Source organism: Mixophyes fleayi, chromosome 1 (genome assembly GCF_038048845.1).
Source record: "Mixophyes fleayi isolate aMixFle1 chromosome 1, aMixFle1.hap1, whole genome shotgun sequence".
NCBI lineage: Eukaryota > Metazoa > Chordata > Amphibia > Anura > Limnodynastidae > Mixophyes > Mixophyes fleayi.
In genome coordinates, this window is record NC_134402.1 from 243,027,505 (window position 1) to 243,055,208 (window position 27,704).

General features: G+C 38.2%; 1 protein-coding gene across 1 annotated transcript in view; it reads right to left on the reverse strand.

Annotated features, from left to right (window-relative positions):
* PGM5 (phosphoglucomutase 5) overlaps nucleotides 1-27,704 on the reverse strand; it is a 156,846-nt gene that overhangs the window by 54,982 nt on the left and 74,160 nt on the right. Inside the window, exons 7-9 of the mRNA XM_075208554.1 lie at nucleotides 20,726-20,841; nucleotides 5,646-5,781; nucleotides 2,089-2,272 (exon numbers count right to left, since the gene is read on the reverse strand). Coding sequence (XP_075064655.1) covers nucleotides 2,089-2,272; nucleotides 5,646-5,781; nucleotides 20,726-20,841 — 436 coding nt within the window. The remainder of the gene's footprint in view (nucleotides 1-2,088; nucleotides 2,273-5,645; nucleotides 5,782-20,725; nucleotides 20,842-27,704) is intronic.

Sequence of the window (27,704 nt, forward strand, 5' to 3'; positions counted from 1 at the left end):
ACAAGATCAGTTATTTATAACTGGACACATATGTAGGTTTGTCACCCACAGTTTTGGGATGTCCAGTAAGTCTTTCAGACTATTGCTCAGCCTCCAGTAATATTGAACATCAGACACTTTAAATTGATGCAGCCCTGGATTAAAGTGAAATAACTGAATACAAATACACAACTGAGAACAACTCAAGAAGAACAAAGGTGGGAAAGGAGAGAATCTAACGGATGGAACATCAATTATTCCACAATTATATAGCTCATACTTGCCAACTCTCCCGGAATGTCCGGGAGACTCCCGCATTTTGTGAGAGTCTCCCGGACTCCCGGGCGAGTGTGGCAATCTCCCGAATTCTGCCCACTTCACTAGGAAGTGCCCCACTTCCTAGTGAAGTGGGCAGAATTAGATCCCAAACGCCGCGATTCCCGGTGAATCGCGGCGTTTGGCCCCGCCCCCGCTGTCAAATGACGCAATTTGCGTCATGACGTCACAGGGGGCGGGGCCGAAATGACGCGATTTCGGCCACCCCGCCCCTTCACGCCCCCCTCCACTGGCTGGCTCCCGGAAGGGAGCTGAAGAAAGTAGGTAAGTATGATATAGCTGTCATTTTGTAGAATGTAGCAAATAAATGATAACTAGAATCTGATTCTTTGCTGTAGACATCTCCACTTTTTTAAACCTGCAGCTTGATAAATTTACCCCACAGTCTCAGGAACTTGTTAGAGCTGAAAATAATCAAGATACAGTGATTGTGGGGGAGATATTTCTCTATACACAGCACACAGCCTTTTTTACCACATTTTGCAGAAATTGGCTGATAATAGAGAAACCTAACCTGCATTCAGCTATAAAGCAAATGTAAGTAGAATGTCAAACATCTTAATTTCTGTGAAAGTATGGGAACTATACATACACAGCAATGTGGCATTGTTTTCCATTGATTGCTCCAATAGCGCCTAATCCTTGTCTACTACACCTGAAATACCATGGATGAAGTACGGTAGTTTTGGAGCAATCCAGCAAGCCCAAACTTTGTGATTGCTATTAGTGATAGTTATTCTATATAAGCCAACTTGTATTTTAGGTTTAGTGGTCCTTTAATGTAATTAACATCTAGGGACAAAAAATAGACAACTATTTAGGATAGTATAGTCTGAATGAGTCAATTTGGGATACTTGGAGGTGCATTTGTAATTGTATAGAAACATATTAGGATACAGAATTATGCTGTATTGTGCTTTGCACTATGCCTAGTATATACCTTCCAAGATATGAAGAGAAACAAATCATCCCACTTACTCCCTCATTTCATCTATAGTCACAACCCGCCTCAATAGGCCATGGCCCTTTCGGGCCTAAGAGCTTGACCACTAAAAGGTAATCTGTTGTTCACTGTTGGTTTTTTTGCGTGGGCTTTGTTCAGTGCAAAGGGCGACAACCCTGAAGATGTGAAATATACATACTGCACAGTAGCTGTGCAATTAGATAAGATATGTGCTCTATGTCTGCAGTTCATACATACCTTCCAACTACTCAGTACAGAGAAGTAGAACAGCTCTGCCTAGAACCACCAAACTACTTGGTCTACTTTACGGATGCTCAGCTGGACCTCTCAGGCCACACACTTAAACCGATTGTGGTCAGAAAATGGCAAAATGGGCTTTCAGGTACAGCCTGGCACTTTAGAGGAAAGCTTGGCTATCAATGGCTATCCCAAACTGACATAACCCAGATACTTGGGGTTATGTATCTGAACAACGTGAAATGCATAGTGTGCATTTTGTACTACATACATCCGGTTTCTGTGTTTAAATACATATATTGCAATGTGCCTCAATGGATATGCGTTATATGTGTGTTTTGGTTTGTTTCACTTAATTGGGGGAATGCAACTGTGAGCCTGGCGAGAAGTGCACCTGAGCGCACATCTTGGTATTACGGTGAATAAAACATCACTGATTTTTGCTTGCACCCCTGCAACACGCCTGTGATGTGTATACATGTCAATTTAATAACTTCTTCAAGACATTTATATTTAGTATAGAAGGTTAAACATTTCTCATTGTATTCTAAATTATGTTCATGTCTCTTTACCTGTTTCTTGGACACAGTTCCGTCCACCGGGTCCACATATTCAAAACTGTCTGTTTTCTCCACACTGTACACGTGGCTTCCAACAGCAAACTGCTGACTACTGAATGTCTTTTCCGTTATTGTAGCCTCCAGATCCTTCATTATGAAAAATGCTGTTTTGGGTTCAAGACCGTCATAGTCAAACCTGTTTCAGACAACAACAATATGCCATGTGTCTATAAATGTAAAACATAAAGAACACATTTTAACTGTTCTACTACACTCTCGTATTATTATTACACTGTTATTAACACTCTAAGCAGAACATGCAATATTGACATGTAAGAGGAGCGTGTGGGGAGTCAATGTGCTTCCTACTATTTCAGTACATAAGTAAGTTGCTGGATGGCTCGTGCAACAAGAGGCAATGATGATGATGACGATCAGCAGCACTAGCTAAATGCTTCTGATTGGCTGATTACATATTGTCTCCTCCCACTTCTAGGGCCTGATTCATTAAGGAACTTAAATTAAGTTTCTTATTTCAGTCTCCTGGACAAAACCATGTTACAATGCAAGGGGTGCAAATTAGTTTTCTGTTTTTCACATAAGTTAAATACTGACTGTTTTTTCGTGTAGCACACAAATATCAACTTTAAATTTCAGTGTACAAATAAGCTATCATGTATTTGTGTACTACATGAAAAAACAATCAGTATTTAACTTATGTGCAAAACAGAAAACTAGTTTGCACCCCTTGCATTGTAACATGGTTTTGTCCAGGAGACTTAAATAAGAAACTTCTTAATTTAAGTTCCTTAATGATTCAGGCCCCTAGTTCTTAATTCATTTGTGCGGCTGCTACATTTTACATATTTGTTGTGTTTTCACATCACTTAACTGATATTCCCATTTGGATTGCAGCAGGAAGGAAGATTCACATTTGATTTTTAAAAGGAAACATAATAGATGTTAATATTTCATTAGTATTCGTGTTTGTATTTAATTATATATTATATGGAAAATGCACACTTAATTACATTATTACATTGTGTTCAAATATGTAGCATGTATTACTAACACTGTCAAACCACATCTCTACACTATCCCTACGCTTTAGTGTGGCAAAAGTATACACACTTGTTACTCCTGACATAAAAATACTAGTGTTGTAGAGCTAGATGCATCATGAGACAGAACATAAGCACCATGTAAATGTGCTTTTTCATGTTCCTGCGTATCTTTGGGGGTCAAATGCATCTAACTCTGCATGAGCCCCAATATACTCATCTTACATATACCACATTCTAAATATGATCTGCCCATTCTCTCCTAATCCAATATGTCCCAAACTATATTCTTGAGACACTGCTGGCTAATATCTATCTGTAATATCCATAATATTCCTGTGTTGTACATGCACTATGAATCACGTGTATTACTTAGGAGTAGTAATTAGGGTGAGGGATTTTAATAAATTATTTGATTATAGTCACAGATCTATTGCAAAAGAATCACAAGGATAATTTAACACAGAACAGCTAAAATTTCAGTGTGTGTTCTTGTTTGGATATAGAAAATAAACTTGCATTTGCTGCTTATGTCTTTATTTGGAGATTTACTAGAGAGTTTTTGTATCACATTCCCTACAAATTGGATGGAATTGAAAAATGCTTATTACTGACGCATAATTCATCATCCATGCAAAATCCAGCATATAGATTTCTTTGAATACCAGATTCCTCCCTAAGGGAAGACTACATTTTTTAAACTGAGGTTTTTATATGACATTTACATACGTTCTCAACATTATTCCATTATATTTGATTGTGTTTTATACTTAGTACAGATAAACACCAGGCAATGATATCACTCAAGAGACCAATGCATGCAGTAATCTGGGGTCACTCATGGCAACATGGCTTGGTCCAGTCAATGGTCAATGCATCATACCTTATTTTCAATTAGTAACTGCTCTCCTGGTTCTTTTAAGAAAGGTTCCCATTAACTAGATTAGGAGGAACATGAGCTAAACTGAAAAATGGAGATGACCTTAGAATCAGCAGCAGAAATATTTAAAGAAAGATTGGACGATGACCATAACGAAAGGATCGTTAGGTTCATTAGCATAGCAACACAGAGCTATTCCTTCTTCCCTTCGTGTCTTTATTTGCAAGTCAGTTACTTTTAGCGCTATGTATAACTTTTATACAGGAAGTTATGTTACTGGTTTGGTTTATTTGTGCAAACTATATTGGTTTATTTGGTTGCTCTAGTTTGATACAATAATAAATATTCAACGTAATGAAGGTTTAGGGCCTGAAACAAGTTTCTTTACTACCTTTAGGCACGTTGATGTGAATGACTATATATCCACTGTACAGTGATGCATATGATTGCCACTATATAAATAAACTATAATAATAGCATCCAGATTAAGCAGAGTTCATTGCAGTGAGCAGCACATCATAGCACATGTTTTATTCTATATTTGTTTTTGTTGCAATTAACTCAAATATCCAAGCTATTTATAACTAAATTGTTGTAAAATAGTGCAACTTCTTTGCTTAATCCTTAGCATTGGCCCACCATTCCCTGTTATAAACTCTAATCTATCTGTATACAGGGCATTCAAAATGATAATGCAAAAGAAGTTTCTATGCTTTAACTTGCCCGCTATACATTATATTGTCACTTATATTATATATAAGCTTGATTTTTACTTGATTTTGGTTTCTAGTATGTCTAATCATGGCTGTTGAATAATAAATACATTTATAAATAAAGAAAGAAAATGTAAAATATTGGTCTTTTGGTATTAAAAAAAGGATTTGCCATTTCTCGCCCAACCCCCCCCCCTACCTTTAACTTTTGTGATGGAACAAAAACAACGTGCCAGGACCAGATAATACAACTTCTCTTTGCCAGGGCCTCCAAGAGAAGTTTCGGTTCCTGCGGGGGTGGGGTGGTGGTTTGTTTGCTTTATACAGATGGGGTTGGTTAAATTAAGGTGGGGTGTCTAAAGGCAAATAGCTCACTTACAGTAAAATGATGAGAGTCTTCAAATGATATCTACATAATATTTCAGTGTCAAGTTTTATGTTTATACTATCAAGACTAACCTTGATGCTCCTAATAAACTGTATGGTGGTGTAAGCAAAATTATATATATATATATATATGAGTAAAAGAGTAAAATATAAAAATTATGCATTGATTATGTGCCATTTGAGTCAATTAAGCAAGAATCTGTATTTAAAAAACAACATATCAAATACAAAAACCAGCTGCAGACTAAACCAGATAAGAACATTTAGGGGAAAATTAAATTCCCCGCATTGAGCACGCATTATTAAAAGGAACGGTAATGGGGCGTGCCCCGCATTGTTCAATGCTGAGATTTAAATCTCCCTCTTAGATCACTAAAACACATTAGAAGCATGCCTTTAATCACCAAGGAAATAAATCATTATTAAGAGATGGTGAATGAGACAGTTTGCACAATTCATTGTACACTCCTTACTAAATTTTTTAAATTACTTATGCAAAAAATGGTCCATAATCAGTACATTGGTTACCTGCAATAATAGTGACGCCCGAATTTTGTCCAATGATCCTGAACAATCTCTTCTACACCTTGCTTACGAGCTGCCAAAATTGAAAGCCAGACTAAAACAGCCCAAAGTCCATCCTTTTCTCTGAGATGGTCTGAACCTGAAAGGATGAAAATAATATGACAGTTCCGTATTGAAAGCATGTTATAGAAAGAGTAAATGAAGTTTAGGACTAGGATGTAAATAGAGATGAGTGTGAGAGAAGTTGTGGTGCAAAAAGAGGTGAATAATTCTGTTTTGTAAATGTTGCTTATATAAATGGAAACACAATTTATATTGCTGTGATGAATAAAGGTAATCTGTGGGGAAAGTCAAGTTAATATATCATCATCATCATCATTTATTTATATAGCGCCAGCAAATTCCGTAGCGCTTTACAATTGGGAACAAACATTAATAAGACAATACTGGGTAATACATACAGACAGAGAGGTAAGAGAACCCTGCTCGAAAGCTTACAATCTATAGGACAATGGGAGTTAGAAACACAAGGGCATGTGCTACATCATATTGCACAATGGACCAGCCAGACTGCAAAGATAAAAGTACTGAGTGGGCTGTGTGTGTTGCAATGTTGGTATGGTTTAGAGCAGTGATGGCACCCTGATATAATTCAGGTTAAATATATAAATTATATACTGTATATGATTATATAAATGATGACGGTGTGTGATGAACTCACTCCGCTGCTAAGTACATCAGAAAAGATATAGCCCACATCATGTTGTAAAGGTTGAAGGCTGGTTAGCAGAGAATTCTACAACTTTTTCAACAATCCCCGACTCTTAGCTTTTAAAGCTGAATGGTTTCCAAATTGTCAGGCGGATCAGCAGTTTTCTAATTGTACCACTAATAAGAAGAGGAAATGTTTACAGTACTCAGTTAGCTCCTGGTCTTAAGCATATAGCCCCAGATGTTCACTAGTAGGACAGATATGGGACCAGGCATATGGACAGGGATATACAGTTCATAGTCTGCAGCTCATGGTCAATAACATTCAGGCAGCATCAGTACAGAATCACAACAGAAGAATGGTCAGGTAACAGCAAGAGTTCCAGGCAGACAGTTATCAGGGTCACCAACAAAACAAGAGTCTGTACAAAGTAGTAAAAGTCAATCAGAAAAACTTCCAGATATCAGCATAGTAGAACCTACTACAGGGAGTAGGTTATCTCCAGGCCTGGACTTATTTATATATTAGCTCCAGAATGTTGTAAATAGTGTGATTGGACATGACAAAACAGGCTCACATTCTGGCATGCTTTAGGTTCAATTCAGCATTAAAGACTTTGCCCGCATAGGCATAGACATGGATGTTACTGGTGAAACATAATGTGCTTAAGAGTGCATCCAACTAGAGTAATCTTTATATTTTTTATATGCCATTTTACTAAAGCTGAATGTGTCCCAAGAATTAACTATTAGGTATATATTTACTACGAACCGTCGATTCACTGCGCTTTGAAGTCTTTTCTTCAAACGGCAATTTTGTTAAAGACAAAACCCAATTGGCTTTGTCCTTAATTAAAGAGTTGTTTTAAAAAAATACTTCAAAGCGCCAGTAATCAATGGTTCTACTGAACCGCCACATAGTCAATATAACTCTTAATGTGTATGTCAGAGATGGGTTGTTAATGAATGTAAGTATCACCTCCACATAGTCAAAGCCTAAAAATAGGATAGAACCGTGGGTGGAAAAGTTTCTATGCAATAACTCAGAAATGGTAACACTTACCCCCTCTGATTCTCACTATGACATTATCAATTGCCCTATACACATTTGTGATTAAAGTGCAAATATGGTGTCAAATGGTGTCATTCCCTGTATTGGTAACCCTGTGGAATGTATTCAAATAATGTCAGGCCAAAATGTTTCTGGAATGAAGGGACACAACTGCATGAGATGCACAGACTGCAGATGAAATCACTACTCCCAGGCCTCTCTCTCAGCTCTAAAGTTGGAATCGTGCATCATAACTAACACATCTCAGACATTCTCCATGTGCGTCTACAGAAATGGAAGACTTTTTAAAAACATGAATTCAGCTCCAAGACATGCTGCCAAAAAACTGTTCTGGGAAACTCTGTATAAGTGTTTCAATACTGTCTGCCCTTTTATAGCAGAAGAATTGCTTTTATTTACAAGCCAAAGCAAAAATGTGATGCTGTAGAAAACTCTACTGTCTCGTTTCATAGGTGTGCAGCTGGATTACATTAGCTGTTTTAAAATAGTCAAATTTATGTTTGTACCCACTATGCTATTCTATTTTATCATGGAATCATGTTATCAAGATGATATAGAGGATTATTATAACATGTACACAGATATATACTCACAAAGCAATACTATACTTTTTCACAGAAAAAATCCAATGTTATTACACATTTGCACAAGAGGAGAAAATTGTACATGTTTTCATAAAACTGTTATGAACTAATGAAAAACATTTACATGTAGGTAAACTTCAAAATTCAATCACTATACCCCTCCCCCCAACATCCCCATTTTTGTGGCAAGATGGGCATGGACTATCAAAATGGGGACAAGGCTAGATGGGTAGAGACATGGCCTATGCAGAACAGGAGACTGCCAGATATCTCCTAATGCACCAATGTTGAGAAGTATGAATCAGGGATGATATCAGAACTCATAGACTAATGGTCAATCTAAGAACCGCTGCTTGTTTTAAGCAACGCTTGATGAAATGTTAGAATAGTTGCATACACAGTATATATAATATTTTTAGTAATTCAGATAAAAACACGCCAGCATATATTATTTCTGTATCAGCATAATCCAGGAATGAATGCTGTACCACCAGATACCTTACTGACCAGCCCAATCATCATCATCAAAATTTATGTCTATAGTGTTAAATATGATTTTTTGTTAAGGCCTCATAAGGCCTTTGTTCAGCCATTTTATTGTAACTTGTATAGAAATATTATTTGCTAGAAGAGATTATTCATTTTTCTGTTAACTTGCAGTTTTGCAATATGTGAGCCTATGGCCTTGAAGTTGAACTAATAGAGAACACCTGAAGAATGTAACCAGTTATGAAAACAATAATGAGCTTCATATCCAGCTGGTAGTATGGGAGCTGTATCCATGGTGTTGCACATACCATATCTCCAACTCCCCTTGAGATAAGAAATAATAGGCTCATCTGTCCTTAGAAGGGGGAGAAAAGTAAACACCTCAAGAATACGTGAGAAAGTTAATCAGTAGTGCTTCTCATAAACTAGTGGTATAAACTATTGTATGCATATGACGTAGGATTCATTTATTCAGTAGCCTATAAAAACCTGTATCTTTGTATCAATAAACTAGAGAATATTCCTTGCATACAGAACTTGGTCTGTGTCAATTCTCTCCAGCTGATTGAAGCGCTTCCAGATATACTTGACACCACAGGCTGACTTGGGTCAGAATTTTAGATTTAACAACTTGGAGGTCGCCACAGAGATTCGCTGTCCAGCAGGCTACAAGACAGACAACGGAGGTTTCCCAGCACATTGAACCCCAACATCCGCGGTCAGTAGATTTCTACTCGTTGGTCTTCCTAGTCTGGGTCACCTCATGTCTGTCTGAGGCACCTGACACGCGAATTTGTGAGTCTCAAGTATCATCTGATTAATATAATACAGTATTAACCCAATTTGTTTACTGTAATTGTATTGTTGATTAGATTTTTGAAAGATGATTGAATTTTGAGTGCATGTGTTTGTACCTATGTATGATGTATAAAGCATAAAAGTCACATAAGACATTGATCAAAGAAGCATGTAATGGAATAGAGGGATTTAGAGAGTTATTGTTTTGAACATTGAGTGAACATTTTAGACACCATCCCCAGAGGTATATCAAAGAAGGGAGATTCTGTAATCTGCCCAAATTATGTAAGAGAGATTTCCAAAAGACCTTCGTCCCAGATACTGTCAAAGAAGCTATTTAGCACGGACATCCAGTACAAGGAGTCCACAGAACGGGACGTCCAGTGCAAGGACAACCCACAGAAACTAGATAAGAGTCCCGATTTGGACTCAACAGAATACTGTCAATACGAGTAATATAGATAGTAAACAAATGACAGCAGCTCCCTCATAGATATGATGCACAAAGACTAAAGGAAATGGGGGAGTAGAAGGTCTGCAGGGAATTTTTCAAGAAAGCGGGGATAGCCAAAGATATGTGTGGATGGAGAAACAAAGGTGTTGCAAGTGGTAATGTGACAAGAACAAAGGGGTATTGAGATCAAACCCCTAGAGATTGTTTGAGGTGGCACAGGAAAGTTAAGAGATCTGAAAAGTCGAAATATATGTGGATATGCTAAATGCATCGGAAGCTGAATAATGAATCAAGTAGGTTGTATATTATAAATGTATGTTTGATCCTGTGCAGCTGAATAAGTGAAATGTGCCCCTCCCTTATTCTGTGTAAATGATTTCAGTGTGTTGAGATAAGAAGCACACTGTTTTTTTTTTGTTTTTTGACAATGTATGTAAAATTAAAAAAATGTGTCCGGAGTGCTGATTGATGATAACATGTTGAAGCTAACTTGTATTTAGTGTAATGCTGGGACTTGTAGTTCCACAGCAGTAGGCTGGAAGATGTCAGTTAAGTTTTCTTTCTCTGTATGTGAGTTTTGTCTCCGTCTTACTGCGTGTGAGAGAGATCCGTGATAATTCACATTGTTTGTTCTCTGTCTTAGTGCTCTATAAGGGAGATGTTTGATTTACTTTAAATCACAATGTTTGTCTGTCTTGTCCGTTTTTTACAAGAGACATGTTTCAAGGTTGAAAAAGTTGTACATTCATTGCTTAATGATAAGCTTTTAAAAAGATACAAAAGAAGTTTTAAAATGTTTGGTCCGATTGCACGGACAAGATTGTAAATAATGTACATTATCACTATAAGTACTAGTGTCAGAACAAAGCTGGCTGGGATCCAACAAGCCGTTTCTGTATTTGAACAAAATAATTTTGTTTCTGAAGTTCAGAAATATAGCTTTCTCTTTAATGAAGTTGAGAATTGTGGGAGTGAGCTTACATGCTGTTTTTATCTGTGTTAAAATGGCGCTGATGAATGTTCTCAGAAATCAGGAGGGTTTGTTATGCCTTTAAAGAAATGTTACGAGATAAAATGTCGTCTGTGAGCGAGACTTAAGTGAATATATTTTTACTTTGAACACGAAAATCACAGAATCTAGAAATATGTGTGAATATTTGGTCACGGGAGAGAGATTTTGTTGAGAAAATGTTGAATGATTTACAGACACAATGTATTGTGTCTAACGAGAGTACTCTGATTTATGAGACAGTGCTGCTTTTAAAATGGTTGAATACTTGGAACCAAGATTCCAGATTGAATGTTTTTAAACCCGGAAATTTAATTAGTGTCATTTAAAAGGGCTGTACTAAGAGATGATAAGAAAGGAGTGGCTTTGAACACTCGCCCAGGTCTCGTCACTTTGACATTCTCTATTTGTGAAATTAGGGACTGCCCCTTTGAGGAAATCAAGGCATGGAACGCATAGCGTCACAGTTAAGCTTTTAGCAGCTGTTCACTGGTTACCTGATAACAGTATACACGCATGTTACAGTTACAGTAATTCCTAGTAAATAAATGTTAATCTCTATGCAAAAGTTTTTTTATTCACAGGTCTCCAGCTGCAAAGACCCATTAGGCAATCCAGATTGCATTGATTTAACTTCCAATGCACCATCTTTGCACCACAACAAACATAAGTATAAACTAATGAAGGATTTAAATAACGTAAACTCTTCTGAGTAATGATTACCTTGTTTTGGAAGAGATATTAGAGTTTATGTGCTATTCACATAGCAAATGCATGAACTAGGTGGTTTTTCTGTATGTGCAGAAAGCAAAAGGTTTTTATTTGTATCCTCATTACAGTTTTGAGTAAATCAGTGTTTGTAAAGACATTTACTGCCCTTATTTACTGTGCTATAATTGTCATATACTGTAAATAATTCTTTTTATTGTGGGTATGGTAATGCATTGATGGGAATTCTATATTTTTACAGAAATGAAAAAGATTTAAGACTTTAAGAGCAATTGTATGTGCTCCTGCATTAGCACTTCTGGATCATAGCAAGCCATTTATACTCTCCTCTGAGCAGAACCAAATGTTTAACCAATTTTAAGCTGAAATAACTTCAGCGCCAGCACTGGCTTTGCCAGATTATGACAAGCCTTTCACATTATTTTGTTATGAAGTCAGTGCACATGTACAAGGAGTACTGACACAAATACATGGTCGCAAGCTAAGGTCACTTGCATACTACTCTGCTTTAGTGCTTGAAAAGAGTATAGATATTGTGCTAGGACACCCAGTTACCTTAACGGTATCGTACGTTGTGACAGAAACCAAGCACAAGCAAAACATTTGTTACCGGCCAGATTTACTAAGTATGAAGATATACAGCACAAAGGACATTCCCTCCTATTGTGAAATGAGTGACATATAACACTTGCCGAGCGCACTGTGTATTTTCTTCCTCCCTTTCCTTTTTTATTAGAAGAAAAAAAAAAAAAAAAAAAAAGGAAGCACAAGAGGCCCCAGAGCCTCTCATGTTCACAGATATATGTTAAGACCTTCAGACAAGGGGAATCTGAGTAAACTGTATTTTAAGTTTTTTAAAGGTCCAAGGGAGACCAGAGAGGGGAGTTCATTGATATTAGCAGGAGGAATATAGATTGCACGTTATTTTTCTTTGCTGTGCGCTGTAGATGTGTACTAGACTAGAAAGGAAAGCCAAGTTTGGAAGAACCAGACTCAGGCCCATAGTAATGTATAGATCATTATACATAATTAGAAAATTCTAATATGAAAGTTTAACCCAACCAAATAAAGAAAAGAGCAACCCATGACTACAGGGGTTTACACCCAATGCAGGAATGTGTTTGTGAGTATTGTGGCCCAACACATTATTATATACACTAATAGAACTGATGATGTGGCTTATTAACAGGTTATTTAAGCTAAGTGTTTCTCTTCCAGAAGAATTAAAGTTACCACATCTGTCTTAACCGTTGTACTGTACACTCCATCTAATGAGTGTAAACTTTGTGGAACTCAGAAACCAAGAACCTTTTCCTTGGATTCCACATGCTCCTTACTGAAGCCTATCCTAATGAAGTAGCACTGCTTACTCCCAGTAACGTTACACTTAAGCAGTGCACAATGTTGAATCCTGCTGCCTTATTGCAGCAAGTTTCAAAAGATGGGAGAAGTACCTGTATATATTGGGGTTACCCTAGGGATTTGGGGGAATTCCATTCCAGCTTGAACAGAAAGAAAGAAAAAAAAAAAAAAAATGCAAACAAAATTTTTCTGAACATGATTGCATAGAACTAATGAAACAAGAATCTCTGGTTTTATCTCACATTAAAGATAAACCATTACCAGATGCAGACATCACTCTTTTTGTAGATGGTTCACACTATCACATAGATCCTGTCCCGTATACAGGGTGTGCTGTAACCACACACACAGAAATAGTGATTCAACAGACTCTACCGAGTCACATGTCAGCACAAGAAGCTGAACTAAAGGCCCTGACACTTGCATGCATATATGCAAAAGGACAAAGAGTAAATATTTACACTGATTCAAGTTATGCATTTGTAATTGCGCATGATTATGGCCCTGTATGGAAAAGTAGGGACCTTATGGGTTCAGCAAGCAAACCAGTCAATATGATGAACATACCAGGGCATTGTTCACTTCATTCCAGCTGTCCTCCAAACAGTGATGAAGATGAAGACACACACAGAGATACTACCCCCGAAGCTAAGTGAAATAGACCAGGCCGCACGAGAAGCCGCCATAGCCCCAGTACCCCAAGGGGAGTCTATTTACATGGTGACCCCCTGACCCCTGTTTGACCAGAGCACACTCCAACTTATGGAAAGACAAGCAACAGAAAATAAGAAAAAGACTTGGGCAATACATGGAGCACTAGAAGTGCAAGGAGTGGTGTAAAGGTCAGCGTTTGTGTCTGCCAAAAGTAGTTTATCCCATTATGGCCAATATAGCACACGAGAAAGTGCATCTGGGAAAAGATGCTATGGTTGTACTCACTAGCATCTTATGGATAGTACCAGGGTTCGCCCAAGCAGCACAGTCGTTAGTGGCAGAATGCCTAGTCTGTGCACAAAGTAACCCGAGTAAGTCTGTCCTATGGAAAAGCACACCCCAGACATAATATCCCTATAAGAGGATACAGATAGACTTTATAACTTCCCAAATGCTCGGGCTTTGAGAATGTGCTTGTCTGTGTCAACTTCTTTAGTCACTGGCTGGAGACATGGCTGTATAGAAAAGCAAATGCTAAAGCATTAGCCAAGAAAATTGCGAATGAGGTAATCTGATGATATGGTGTACCAGAGGTCATTGTAAGTGACAGAGGGATACACTTTACGGGGCAAGGATTCCAGAAACTATCACACCCCCTACAGATCCCAAAGTTCAGGATGTATGGAGCGCCTTAATGGTACACTGAAATTGAAAATGCAGAAAATAATGGCTGAAACAGGTCTGCCATGGATCTCATGTTTACCTGCACTCAGTAAAAAATACTGCTAGGAAAGACACAGGTTTAACACCATATGAGATATTGTTTGGCACAGCAAACAGAACAGGCTGTTATTTTCCATAGCAACTACACCATGTATATAGTGATTTGTTGAATTATGTTGCCTTATTATAGAAACAACTAACTGAAATACATGGTCAAATATTCTCCTCCATTGCAAACCCTAATTTTGATACAGGTACCCATAAACTGCACCCTGGGGGGCTGGGTGGTGGTGAGAAAGCACATCAGGAGAAGTCTTGAACCCAGATACAAGGGTCCTTATCAAGTCCTGTTGACGACTCCCATGGCAGTGAAAGTACAGGAAAGAGACACCTGGATTCACGCATAACACTGCAAAGTCTTCAAATCAGGGGAGTCTTGTTCTGATAAATAGAAATGACTGTCTCATTGTATTGATATGTCTTGCCAGAATAATTGTGACTGAAGTAGGGATTAAGGCCTCCCTAACCCAGTATGAAACAGACAGTTAAGTGACATATTGCCTATGCCACTGTGAGAAACATATGGGAAGGAGTGCTCAACAATTTGCACTCATAGTAGAGTAAACTCTGAAAATGTCTTTGTGCAGATGCATAACCTCATTGGTAAAGTTGTCAGTAATGATTCATGTTGGATATTGGAAATATTGGCATTAGTAGCAAATGGTTTAGCAATCCTGTTGATCGTATAGGTGATAATGAAACTAAATATATGGCTGATTAAGAAGTTACTGACACTTGATTGTTGTCTCTCCAAAAAGGGAACCACTGAAAATCCCGAACCTCTGATGATCACAGAAATTACTTCTGAAACCTGACCAGACTATGAGTGTCATGAATTATTTGGACTAGCAAAGCCAAAGAACTGCAGAGTTTGCAACAAGAAACTACTGAAGATTGAACAAAGGACATGCAAGGCCTGCTGAACTACTATAGACTCATTAACTATCTTTTAAGAAACCATCTTTTAAGAAACCATCTTCTAAGAAACCATCTTTTCTAGACATGGACATTTGCCAAAATGCATCTCCTCATAAATCAAGTTAGGACAGGGAGGATCACAGGCTTATTAGTGGGGGATGAGTTGACAGATTCCTAAGGGGACCAACTCTATGCATGTGGCCTCCTACATGTGTATAAGTACCTGCTTATTAAGAATGTGGTTCTATAGATAGGATTAGGTAGGTAGGAGGAGAAAGGGTCGAAAATTGAATAAAAGATGGGAAATGTTAAATATGATTTTTTGTTAACGCCTCATAAGGCCTTTGTTCAGCCATTTTATTGTAACTTGTATAGAAATATTATTTGCTAGAAGAGATTATTCATTTTTCTGTTAACTTGCAGTTTTGCAATATGTGAGCCTATGGCCTTGAAGTTGAACTAATAGAGAACACCTGAAGAATGTAACCAGTTATGAAAACAATAATGAGCTTCATATCCAGCTGGTAGTATGGGAGCTGTATCCATGGTGTTGCACATAGCATATCTCCAACTCCCCTTGAGATAAGAAATAATAGGCTCATCTGTCCTTAGAAGGGGGAGAAAAGTAAACACCTCAAGAATACGTGAGAAAGTTAATCAGTAGCGCTTCTCATAAACTAGTGGTATAAACTATTGTATGCATATGACGTAGGATTCATTTATTCAGTAGCCTATAAAAACCTGTATCTTTGTATCAATAAACTAGAGAATATTCCTTGCATACAGAACTTGGTCTGTGTCAATTCTCTCCAGCTGATTGAAGCGCTTCCAGATATACTTGACACCACAGGCTGACTTGGGTCAGAATTTTAGATTTAACAATAGTGGCAGCAGATTCCGTAGTGCTTCACAATTCAAGTTCCACAATTTGGCTATATGAACGCACTCTCACAAAAGTTGGATATAATGCTATATATATATATATATATATATATATATATATATATATATATATATATATATATATATATATATATTATTCATATTCTGCAGTGCTGTACAGAGAATATTTTTGTCATTCACATAAGTCCCTGCCCCATTAGAGCTTACAGTCTAAATTCACTAAAATACACAGACTAGGGTCAATTTTATCAGCAGCCAATTAGATTACCATTATGTTTTTTGGAGTGTGGGTGAAGACCCACACAAACACAGGGAGAACATACAAACTCCACACAGATTAATTATTATTTAAATAAAAACTCCACCAAGCCATCATTAACCATTTTATTAAACACCTAAATCCAAAGGGAAAGTGCTTTGCCGTAGTATATAAAATAATTCCAAAGTGTATTACACCATACTTTTTCATTTTCAAATTCTAAACATGTTTTTTGCCCAAATTAAATGTTTTCCTTTAGATGAGGAGCATGGATATCAGATGATATGGTCGGGACCATAACCTTTCAAGTCCATAAAGTATTAAAGATGTCTGAGAACTTGAAAATTCAGAATTCATTTGATTGCAAATTCTTGGTGATCATTAGCAGATACAGTTTTAGGTGGATAGCGTTGAAAACAACAACAATTGATAATCAAAGGTTTTAGAAAAGAGATGAGGAAGAGAACTGGAATTTTTAGAAAGCTTAAGACAGAAGGCTACCTTTGTATGAATGTGAAGGGACTGATGAATCTAGAAGCTAATTTGAAAAAAAGGAACTTTTAGTCTAGTATGTTTTGTAAACATTTAAACTTTGCCACTAAGATGAATAACTACCTACAGTGTTTATGAGCAGATCATCTCTGTCACTTGGCAGATTTAATTAAAATAGCTCTGGTTTCAAATCCAAAAAGAAGCTATATTTGAAGAAGAATACAAATTTACATTAATAGCACATTATTTCAATTATTAGAAATATAATTTCTGAGATACTGTTTCAGAGTGTGGTTAACCTGTTCAACACAAGACAAATTGGAAACAAAATTCTGGAAGTCTATTTTGTAACCTGCCTACTCTCATACTAGGTGATTTCAACATTCCCATTGATAATGCCACTGTTTCTTCTACCACTAAACTTTGGACCTCATCTCTCACCCACTGTGATGGACTCTCCCTTGACCTTGATTTCTCCCGCTACTGCTCCATCTCTAGTTTCACCAACTTAGCATTCCAACTCTCTGACTACAACCTCCTTTCCTTTAGCCTCACCTTACCTAATGCCCTCCCCCCTGCACCCAAATCCACACGAACACAATGACACCTAAGAACTCTTAACCCAATCCACTTCTCATCTTTACTAAAATAACTAATTTCTCCCATGTCTGCATTGTGCTGCCCTAATCATCAATCTAAGTTTTCTACAACAAAACACTCACTTCAGCCCTATACAAAGCAGCTTCAGTTACTACTGTACATTTAGTCTGAAACCCCAGCCATGCACAACAAACAGACCCTATTACCTGCAAAAGTGCTCCCGCACTGCAGAGCGCCTGTTATGTACTTGCCCTTAGATTTGCCCTCATTCAAGATGGCCGTGATTGCCTCATGAAGTTTCCATCTTGGATCTCTGTTATAAACTTGCCCTTACAATAGCCCTTATCCAAGATGGCCGGGACTGTCTCATAAAGATTTCATCTTGGATTCCTATTTCCTGTTTGGGCCTAAAAAAGGCGTTTCCTGTTATGAAGCCTTTGCACAAGTATTGTGTTTGTATCTGACCCAGATGCTTCCATAGAACCTTGCTTCTTTGTGATTTGGACTACAAGTACTTGATACTTCCACCAGACTTTTATCCTCTTGTGACTTTGGACTTTATTGTTGGACACTGGAGATTTATTTATATACCAAAATAAATCTTGTTGAATTCAGAAATACCTGGCTATTGGGTTCCGTTTGTGATACCAGAAGTGTGACAGCGCCACTGGAGGAAATCTGGTTCCTATCCCGATTAGCTCCACTATAAATTCATCCTTTCATCTTACAACACTGCCCTTTCAATTGCCAAACAAACATTCTTCAAATCTCTATATCCACCCACCCTAGTCTTCTAACCCTCGTCACCTCTTTGCCACCTTCAACTTACTTCTCTGCCCACCTGCACCTCCTCCTCCTTCACTGCCCATTGCCACCTATTTCAAAGACAAAATTGACACCAATCGACAAGATATTCCTCATGCCAAATTCCACACACTACACCCACCTTCACCTAAACTCCCCAATCCAATATTAATTCATTCTCTCCAGTAACTGAAGACAAAGTCTCTACACTCAATCTCATCATCTCACCCTACAACCTGTCCTCTCAACCCTATTCCCTCTTAACTTTTCTGCTCCTTCTCCTACACTGCATGCCGACCTCTTCAACCCATTTCTCTCCACTGGCACATTTCCATCTTCCTTTAAACATGCACTCATCTCACCAATTCTAAATAAACCATCTCTCGATCCCGCCTCTCTCTCCAACTACCGCCCTATTTTTCTCCTCCTCTTTGCCTCCAAACTACTTGAGCGATTAATGTACAAAACGCCTGTCTTACTTTCTCACCTCTCACACCATTATTGACTCTCTGCAATAATGCTTCCGTCCCCAACATTCCTCTATAACTGCTCTCACAAAAGTGATCGATGAAAAGCAAAGTCTAAGGGCTACATTTACTAAGCTGCGGGTTTGAAAAAGTGGGGATGTTGCCTATAGCAACCAATCAGATTCTAGCTTTCATTTATTTAGCACATTCTACAAAATGATAACTAGATCTGATTGGTTGCTATAGGCAACATCCCCACTTTTTCAAACCCGCAGCTTAGTAAATCTAGCCCTAAGTGTCATTTCTCCATACTCATTCTCCTTGACCTCTCTGCTGCTTTTGACACTGTTGATCACCCTCTTCTCCTACACACCCTTCACTCCATTGGCCTTTGAGACACAGTTCTTTTCTGGTTCCCTTCCTACCTATCTAACCACTCCTTTAGTGTTTCTACCTCTGGCACATCCTCCCCTCCACTCCCACTATCTGTTAGGGTCCCACAAGGCTCTGTTCTTGGCCCTTTGCTTTTTTCATTATGCACTTCATCTCATGTGAATCTTGTACCTAGAGGTTTTAAATACTGGAGCATAGTGCCTCAATAATCACCTGCACAAGGCATACAGAATGTGTAAAGTTTGTTTAAAGTTTAAGGACATCTAGGCTTTAAAATGTCTTTGTTTACTCAAATAAATATGACAGTAGGTGTGTTTCAAATGTTCAAAATATAGTTTATACCAATTGTACCCAAAAATTGCTTGATTTATAAATGCACTCAAATAATTGCAAAAAAAAAAGTTTGAAAACAATATTGGAAAACATCCTCTCTGTCCACATTTACAGCAGTTACACCAGAGAGAGAAAGAAATCTCTAGCAGTGAAAAAAAACAAGCATGGGCTTTAAATAGATAATGTTATATAACTGGTGGCCAAATAAATCAAGCATTCAAATTACAAAAAGTAACTGATAATACAGTAAATGTTGTAGTTATAAATATGTCAGGAAAAATGAGAAGAGGATGCTCCGCACCAAGAGAATATGAATAGTAAAGAGAACGGGGGTAACCTCTTGCACTTATTGATCTAAGCAAAATACTGTAGATTATGTGCCAGAGGGGGTGCTAAGCCTTATGAAAATTTAGAACAAGGAAAAAGAAATCAAGAGGATTTTGATAAGTAGAAAAGGCTAAGAAGCACCCCTACCCTAAAATATAACTTTTATTGTACTTATTAAAAGTAATATATATGAAAAATCATCTTAATCAAGATGGGGGGTGTGAAATATTAAAACGAACATAGACACAAAGACATGTGTGGTTTAAAACACGTACTGAGGGAAAATAATCACAAATAATAATGGCTCAAAGCAAAACATTGCATACAAATGTATTGGCCAATTTGAACATATGTCTTAATAAACTATATCCTGAGCAATAGATAACCATAGATGTGTTATCTATTGCTCAGGATATAGTTTATTAAGACATATGTTCAAATTGGCCAATACATTTGTATGCAATGTTTTGCTTTGAGCCATTATTATTTGTGATTATTTTCCCTCAGTACGTGTTTTAAACCACACTTGTCTTTGTGTCTATGTTCGTTGTAATATTTCACACCCCCCATCTTGATTAAGATGATTTTTCATATATATTACTTGTAATAAGTACAATAAAAGTTATATTTCAGGGTAGGAGTGCTTCTTAGCCTTTTCTACTTATCAAAATCTTCTTGATTTCTTTTTCCAAGTTATAAATATGTACAACTGTATACATATTAAAAATGTAATTATTTAATTACTTTTACTAGAAGATGTTGCTGTAATGTCTGACTTGTAGCTATTCTGTATGTATCTGCTTGTGTAACAGTAGTAAGCTAGCAATATAAGTGCATCTTTTACCATTTCCCTAATCTATAACAATACATATCCTCACATATACCATAATTCACTCAATAAAGTATGCTTAGCATTTTAATAATAAAGATGTCATGTATTACCTGTGCCAAAACTCTCTTCTCCACAGAGGGAACATCGTCCAGAGTCCATTAGGTTTGCAAAATATTTCCAGCCAGTTGGTGTTTCATAGACAGGAACTTTCATGGCTTTTGCAACCCTACAAAGTCAGAAATTGCACAAATTTATCAACAGTCTTTCAAAATATTATTCATAATTATTAAATGCCAATATTACTCATTAATTTATTTTACCTAGTGTTATACAAAATTTAAGTGGTGAACATTATTACATGCAAGTACAAAAAGTGAAAAAACGTTATTGCAGGTCTAGTTCATTAAAGTCCTATAAAGGGTTTCCAAAAGACTCCACCAAGTGACAACCAAGCTCACCCCATTGGTAGTCGCTTCTGCCAATGGCTACACACAGGAGGGTTCCTTTAGAGCCTGGTAAGGTGGAACAGAGGTATAAAGTATACAACAAGGGCATGATGAAGTTATTGCAACAGGATTAGACATGGACACATTTGTAGATACTGCTGTTAGGAGACATATCTCTTGAGGGTGCTGGCGAGCTGGTGCAATGATATACAGTGATGATGACTATCAGCAGAACTAGCTGGCCTAATCAGATTGGCTGAAACACATTGATCACTTCAGCTTTTAGTACTTAAGTCATTAGCATTGCGGTTATTTTACATCAAGTCATAGCCATCTATTGCTTAATTAACATTTCTATTTTTTGATTGAAGGAAAGAAGATTCCCCATTATTTGAAGTTGAAAGCAACAGATGTCTGTATTAATTTTGATTACATTTAATAAGTATTTTTATTTAATTAGATTTAATATTGAAAATGCGATTTTTGCATTTATTAATAACTGACAATATTCACTCATGACATTATTATAGTATGTACAAATAGGGCAATGCGGATTTAGCATTTACAACGAACACTGTAAAGCCCCATCTCTACGCTATTGCAGGGGTTAAGTATACACATTTTGTACACCTGACCTCTGGCGTAAGTGCTACTGCCACTCTTGAGATGCATCTGTCTGAATATATGTACATAAATATGCTTTTTTATGTGAGTCATCTATCACTAGGTAATGCTAACAGGCAATGGGGTTCTGCATTCTACAGCAGCTACAAGGCAATAACCCTTGTATTGTATACTAGTCATCAAGCTATTTTGCCCTGGATGGTATACTAGCCACCAGGCAATGGGCTCTGTATTGCATATTTTGGCAACTTTGCCTTGATTGCTAAAACAGCTTGTTCTATCACTTGATTAAAAGGTATATAAAAGATAACCCAGGTATTGAATTGAACAATTGGGACCTGTCCCGTACACATTTAATATGTTGTTTAGGCATTTAAAGACAGCTTTTACAAGGTACTACAAGTTTTCTTTATTTTGCTGAAAGTTGATACATATAAAGTAATATTAAGCAATATAAATTATATACAGTATGTGGTCAGGGGCTGGCTGGCAAATTTTAGCCTGTGGGTGGGGGGTGGGTCTCATCTCAGCAAGCTATTAGGAACATTTTAAAGGTAAAAATATGCATGAAGCCCAGTGACCCAGCCAAAGGTAGTATACTATGGGTGCCGGGCCATATCCCCCTGCCCCCAGCCCCTGTATGTAGAGCTTTTTGGGTATCATATAGAATAGATGAAATCATCATCTTTTTTTACATTTCTTGTCTCACTCATCAATTAATTGCCAAGTGACATCTGATCTCAAAATTACAGAAAATAGTAGCTTGGACAGTCACATATCATCATCATTGTTGTTTATTCGTATGGACATATGAACTAATGGAGCAAATCAGGATCTTTCACTGCAAAATAGCAGTGTGTCGTTTCATTTGTTGTTAATGCCTGAAATACTGTATTTTTCTGTTTAGCCCATTTGTATATATTCTATTTGACTGCTAGTAATTTCTAGAGATGCTCTGGCTCGGTTCTCCGAGAACCGAGCCCACACGAACTTTACTGATCTTTTGCACGCCCTCGGAAGTGAAAACAAAGCAAATCGTCATTGCTGCGACATTGGATCTTGCAAGTTTTGGATGCCATAAGTACCGCCCTCCACTGAGATCCAGCGCCAATTCACAGAGAGACACAGTAGGGTAGCAGGGTTGTTGGCAGTCTCCAGTGCAGTTGGGCAGCTTTATTAATGAAAGAGAAATAGAAGGGGTGGCAGTGCTCTTGGCAGTCTCCAGTGACATTGTACTGTGACATAGCTCACACAGAAACAGGAGAGGTGGCAGTTTTCAGTGCTGAAAGACAAAGTATAGGGCTGGCAGTGTTCTTAAAATGCTCTAGTGACATTCTACTGTGCCATAGCTCACCTAGAAACAAAAGAGGTAGCATTTTTCAGTGCTGAAACCAAAATTGTAATAATAGGGCTGGCAGTGCTTTTAAAAGTCTCCAGTGACATTCTACTGTGCCATAGCTCATACAGAAACAGGATGGGTGGCAGCGTCCTCACAGATGACTACTTAGAGTGGTTTCAGCACCTTGCACAACACGGAAAGCATTCTCCACTGCGCTGGACTAAAGTACATTCCCCCTCAAACTTGATTCTTCATGCTGCAGCTGCAATCTCCTACATGCTGTTGCAGAATGCCGAAAATTACCCAAATTATTTCTAACAGTGACATGCAGCATCTCCTGCATGTCACTGTTATTTTTTAAAAAGCTCGGTACCACCAAGTTGATTGTGGGAGGAAAACAGGGAATGTGATGGAATTCTCCACGCTGTAATGCTGTCACATATTGGTGGCGTTATCACAAATGACATATCCTCAGGAAAGTCCAAGTGGGATAAGCCATGTTGCAATGACATCCCTTAGCTTTTCAAACAGGTTGTCATCGGTATGCCTCTTAGTGAAGCCGCTGATAGCCTGCCTTTGAATAATCTGGCCACCAATATTGTGAGAGCATTACAGTTGAAATCCATCACATTCCCTGTTTTGTTCACACAATCCACTTGATGGTACAGAGCTTTTTGAAAAATGACAGGGAAGTGCAAGAGATGCTGTCCGTGGCCAAAAAAATTTTGGGACATTTTCGGCATTCGGCAACAGCATGTAAGAATTTGCAGCAGCTACAAGAACAATTTATTTTGCCCTGCCACCAACTCAAGCAAGAGGTGGTAGCAAGTTGGAATTCCACACTTTATATGCTTGTGAGGATGGAGGAGCAGCGAAAAGCCATCCACGCTTACTCCACAAGCCATGACATTGGGAAAGGACGGAAAATGTATTTTAGTCCAGTGCAGTGGAGAATACTTTCTGTGTTGTGCACGGTGCTGAAACGATTAGAAGTAGTCACCTGTGAACTGAGTTCAGACACTGATAGCTTCAGCAAAGTGATTCCCTTAATTAGACTTTTGGAAAAGCACCTTGAAAGGAGGAGACGAAACAAAGAAATTATGCTAAGTATGTCGCATTTGTAGATTAAGTACTTTAATCGCTTTGCCAGGATCTAAGAGTTATCAGCTTCTGGAAATCGTATCACTACATTTTGGCGACTATGCTTGATCCTAGGTCTAAGGACAATTCCATCTTGCACCACATTTTTTTCTGCCAATGCTGTGTGGCAATGTTTCCTAGATGTCCTGTGAACCGCCATGTGTTTGTGCTCGCTGCAGGCTTTGTCCGAAAGTGTATGACAATAATATTGTGACCTGTGAGGTCAAAATTGACTGGAAATGACTGAAAATTAGTGTTATTGAGGTTAAAACCCAAAATTATGTGATTTTAGTATATTTTAGCAATTAAAAAAAAAAATAAAGATGCAAAACCAAAACCAAAACACACAAGGGCGGTTTTGCCAAAACCAAAACCAAAACACGAAGTTAATCCAGATCCAAAACCAAAACACTGGGGTCACTGAGCATTTTAATGCACTTCAGTTCAAGAATCTTCTATTAATGTGGACATTTCAATGTTTTTAGTATTTTTTCTGGTGATGGTCTCATATGCATCACCACAAGCAGCCTTAATTGTTATACTAAATTTGTTTTACCGAACATTAACCTATTAATAAAATGAGAAACTTTTTAAAACAATCATAATACATTATCTGTAATAAATTTGTGTAAACACCATTATATTGATAGCAGGTTGCTATGATTATAAGGATGCTATGAGTGTGTCACTGGGAGTGTGTTCATATTTCAAGCTTGTGGAACTACCGTATTTCCCCATGTATAAGACGCACCTTTTTCCCAAAAATTTTGGGTCTAAATCCTGGGTGCGTCTTACACAGGGGTAGCGGGGATGCAGGGGGGAGGAGGGGGGGCAGCAGTACAGGGGCCTTGGGTGGGGGCAAGTGGGGCAGTGTTACAGTGGCAGCAGGGGGGGATCCAGGAGGAAGGGGACAGGCAGAGAGTGTCAGCGGGGATCCAGCAGGCGCGGATAGGCAGAGAGTGTCAGCAGGGATCCAGCAGGCGGAGACAGGCAGAGAGTGTCAGCGGGGATCCAGGAGGAGGAGGACAAGCAGTGAGTATCAGCGGGGATCCAGCAGGCGGGGACAGGCCGAGAGTGTCAGCGGGGATCCAGCAGGCGGGGACAGGCAGAGAGTGTCAGCGGGGATCCAGCAGGCGGGGACAGGCAGAGAGTGTCAGCGGGTATCCAGGAGGAGGGGGACAGGCAGAGAGTGTCAGCGGAGATCCAGCAGGCGGGGACAGGCAGAGAGTGTCAGCGGGGATCCAGCAGGCGGGGACAGGCCGAGAGTGTCAGCAGGGATCCAGCAGGCGGGGACAGGCAGAGAGTGTCAGCGGGGATCCAGCAGGCGGGGGACAGGCAGAGTGGCAGCGGGGGGACAGAGGCACAGTGGCAGCGATTGCAGGGAGAGTGTGCTGCCCGGCTGCTCTGATCACAATCAGAGCAGCCGGCCATTACACTCTCCCTGCCTTTTTTGACAGCTACCATAATATTTTTTTATACATTTCGGGGCCAAAAGTAAGGTGCGTCTTATACATGGGGAAATACGGTAATGTCCAACTCCCACTTTTAAATTAGACAGCTCTACATCATCTAGGGAATTAAGTACATTTTCATACACATTCTTCTTGTGTGCTCATAGTAATTAGGTGACAGAGCAATTCACATTGATACATGCCAATCTATTTTAAAGTTGTAAATGCATGCATCGGACTCTGAAAACATACAGTACCCAGTATTACAGGATAAGAATAATTGTACAATTATTATAATAACAAGTTAACCCGTGCATGATACTCATGCATTCTAGTCAAATCAAGCTACTTAAGGTGTTAAAAAGGTTCTTGTCATGCATTTGGGCCATAGCCCAGGCCTCAACCACCAACCACTCCCCACTGTCACCCCCGGCAACCACCAACCACTCCCAACTGTCACTTCTCCTTCAAGAAATATATATAGATTTTTTTAAAATCTTTATAAACACTTTTAACAATTAACAAATTAAATTAACAAATTGAAAACATCTTAGTATACCAAATTTCAGCCCTTTCTGAAATTTTTTTTCCACACACACTAAGAATTTAGTAGGTCAGTGTATAACTCCGCCCAGCAGGTGGCACTGCAGCTTGGTTTTATTTTTTCCACACACAGACAGACTAACACACGCCACTAGACATTTATATTATAATAATTATTATTGATATTATTTATTTATTCAGTGTTTAGCCTCAATGTCCCTTCCGATGTCCTTATGCTTTTCAATTATCCATGGAGCAACTGTTAAGCTGTGCACATACAACAGAGAGCTGTCATTTACAGCAGTCCCAAAGGCATTCATGGAAATAAATGTGATTACAATGTCTATTAAAACAAATGTTGTTAAAGTAAAGATTTTTCAGGAGCAGCTTAATAAACATTGAATGTAAAATACAGTACATGACACACAGCACTTGGTATAAATGCGAAAGAGGGTGGTATGTGATTGGCAGGCCCACGTTCATATCCATTAACATATAAGCGTCTTCAGCCAGGAACATCGCTCAAATACAGTGATCAACAATTAATACCAAATGGAGGACCAACCTTTTGGTCCACCATTGAGGAGAGGTCCAAATGGCAAGTGCAGGGGATGTGACAATGCGATTTGCATCAACAGGCCTGACCCAACTGCACTTGAGACATAACCACAAAGTCAATATTTCATGTTATATATGTTCTTCATGCAGAGGACTTTAGGGATAGTAACAAGGTTTCCAGCTGAGAGGCACCTTATTTTTAACCAATAATGTAGTGAAGGAATCAGGAATACAAAGTGTTTTGCATTCATTTGTTTTTGAACTGCATGTTTTCCTTAGAGATTGAGCTCCGGAAAGGCAGTTTATTTTGCCTGTGGCCTCTTACATGTTAAGGTCATGATTACAAATACAGTTTCGTCAAACATCTGCACGAGAACCAATTAGTTTCAGAAGAATTTTCAGATAGGACCAGTTGTGCTTTATTGCTGTACCTACTTGAAATATTATGTTATTTTACCAGCATGTCACAACCCATGAATTGTATTCCTGCAAGGGTATTACAATAAATAAATCCACATGTGGAAATAAAAGACAATTTCCTCTCATTTTTAGACTTCCTTCCAATTTGCTGGTCTGCTTCAGTTAGATTACACATAAAGGGTACAAACAATGATGAATAAATAAAATAAAACCACGTAGAAGCTATTGAAAGAATTCATGGACTATAAACAGAATTGACTTTGAATTTCCTATATTGAAAATTCACAAATCACTCTACCTTTTGTCTTATCGATACTTGTATTTGTATTTGCCATGCCACTGTATTTCTGCATAATAAATAAATTCATAATAATAGGAAGCACAGATTCTACACATAAGTTTCCAAATATCTTATATTATAACTATAGTGATATAAACTCCATGGAAGAATATCGGATGTCACTGTAAAATCTCAGAGAAACTTATCTATATCAACACCTAAGGTAAGTATGAGGCAGAAAATGACTGGGGGCATAACTAAGAGGCACAATATGACTGGGGCATAACT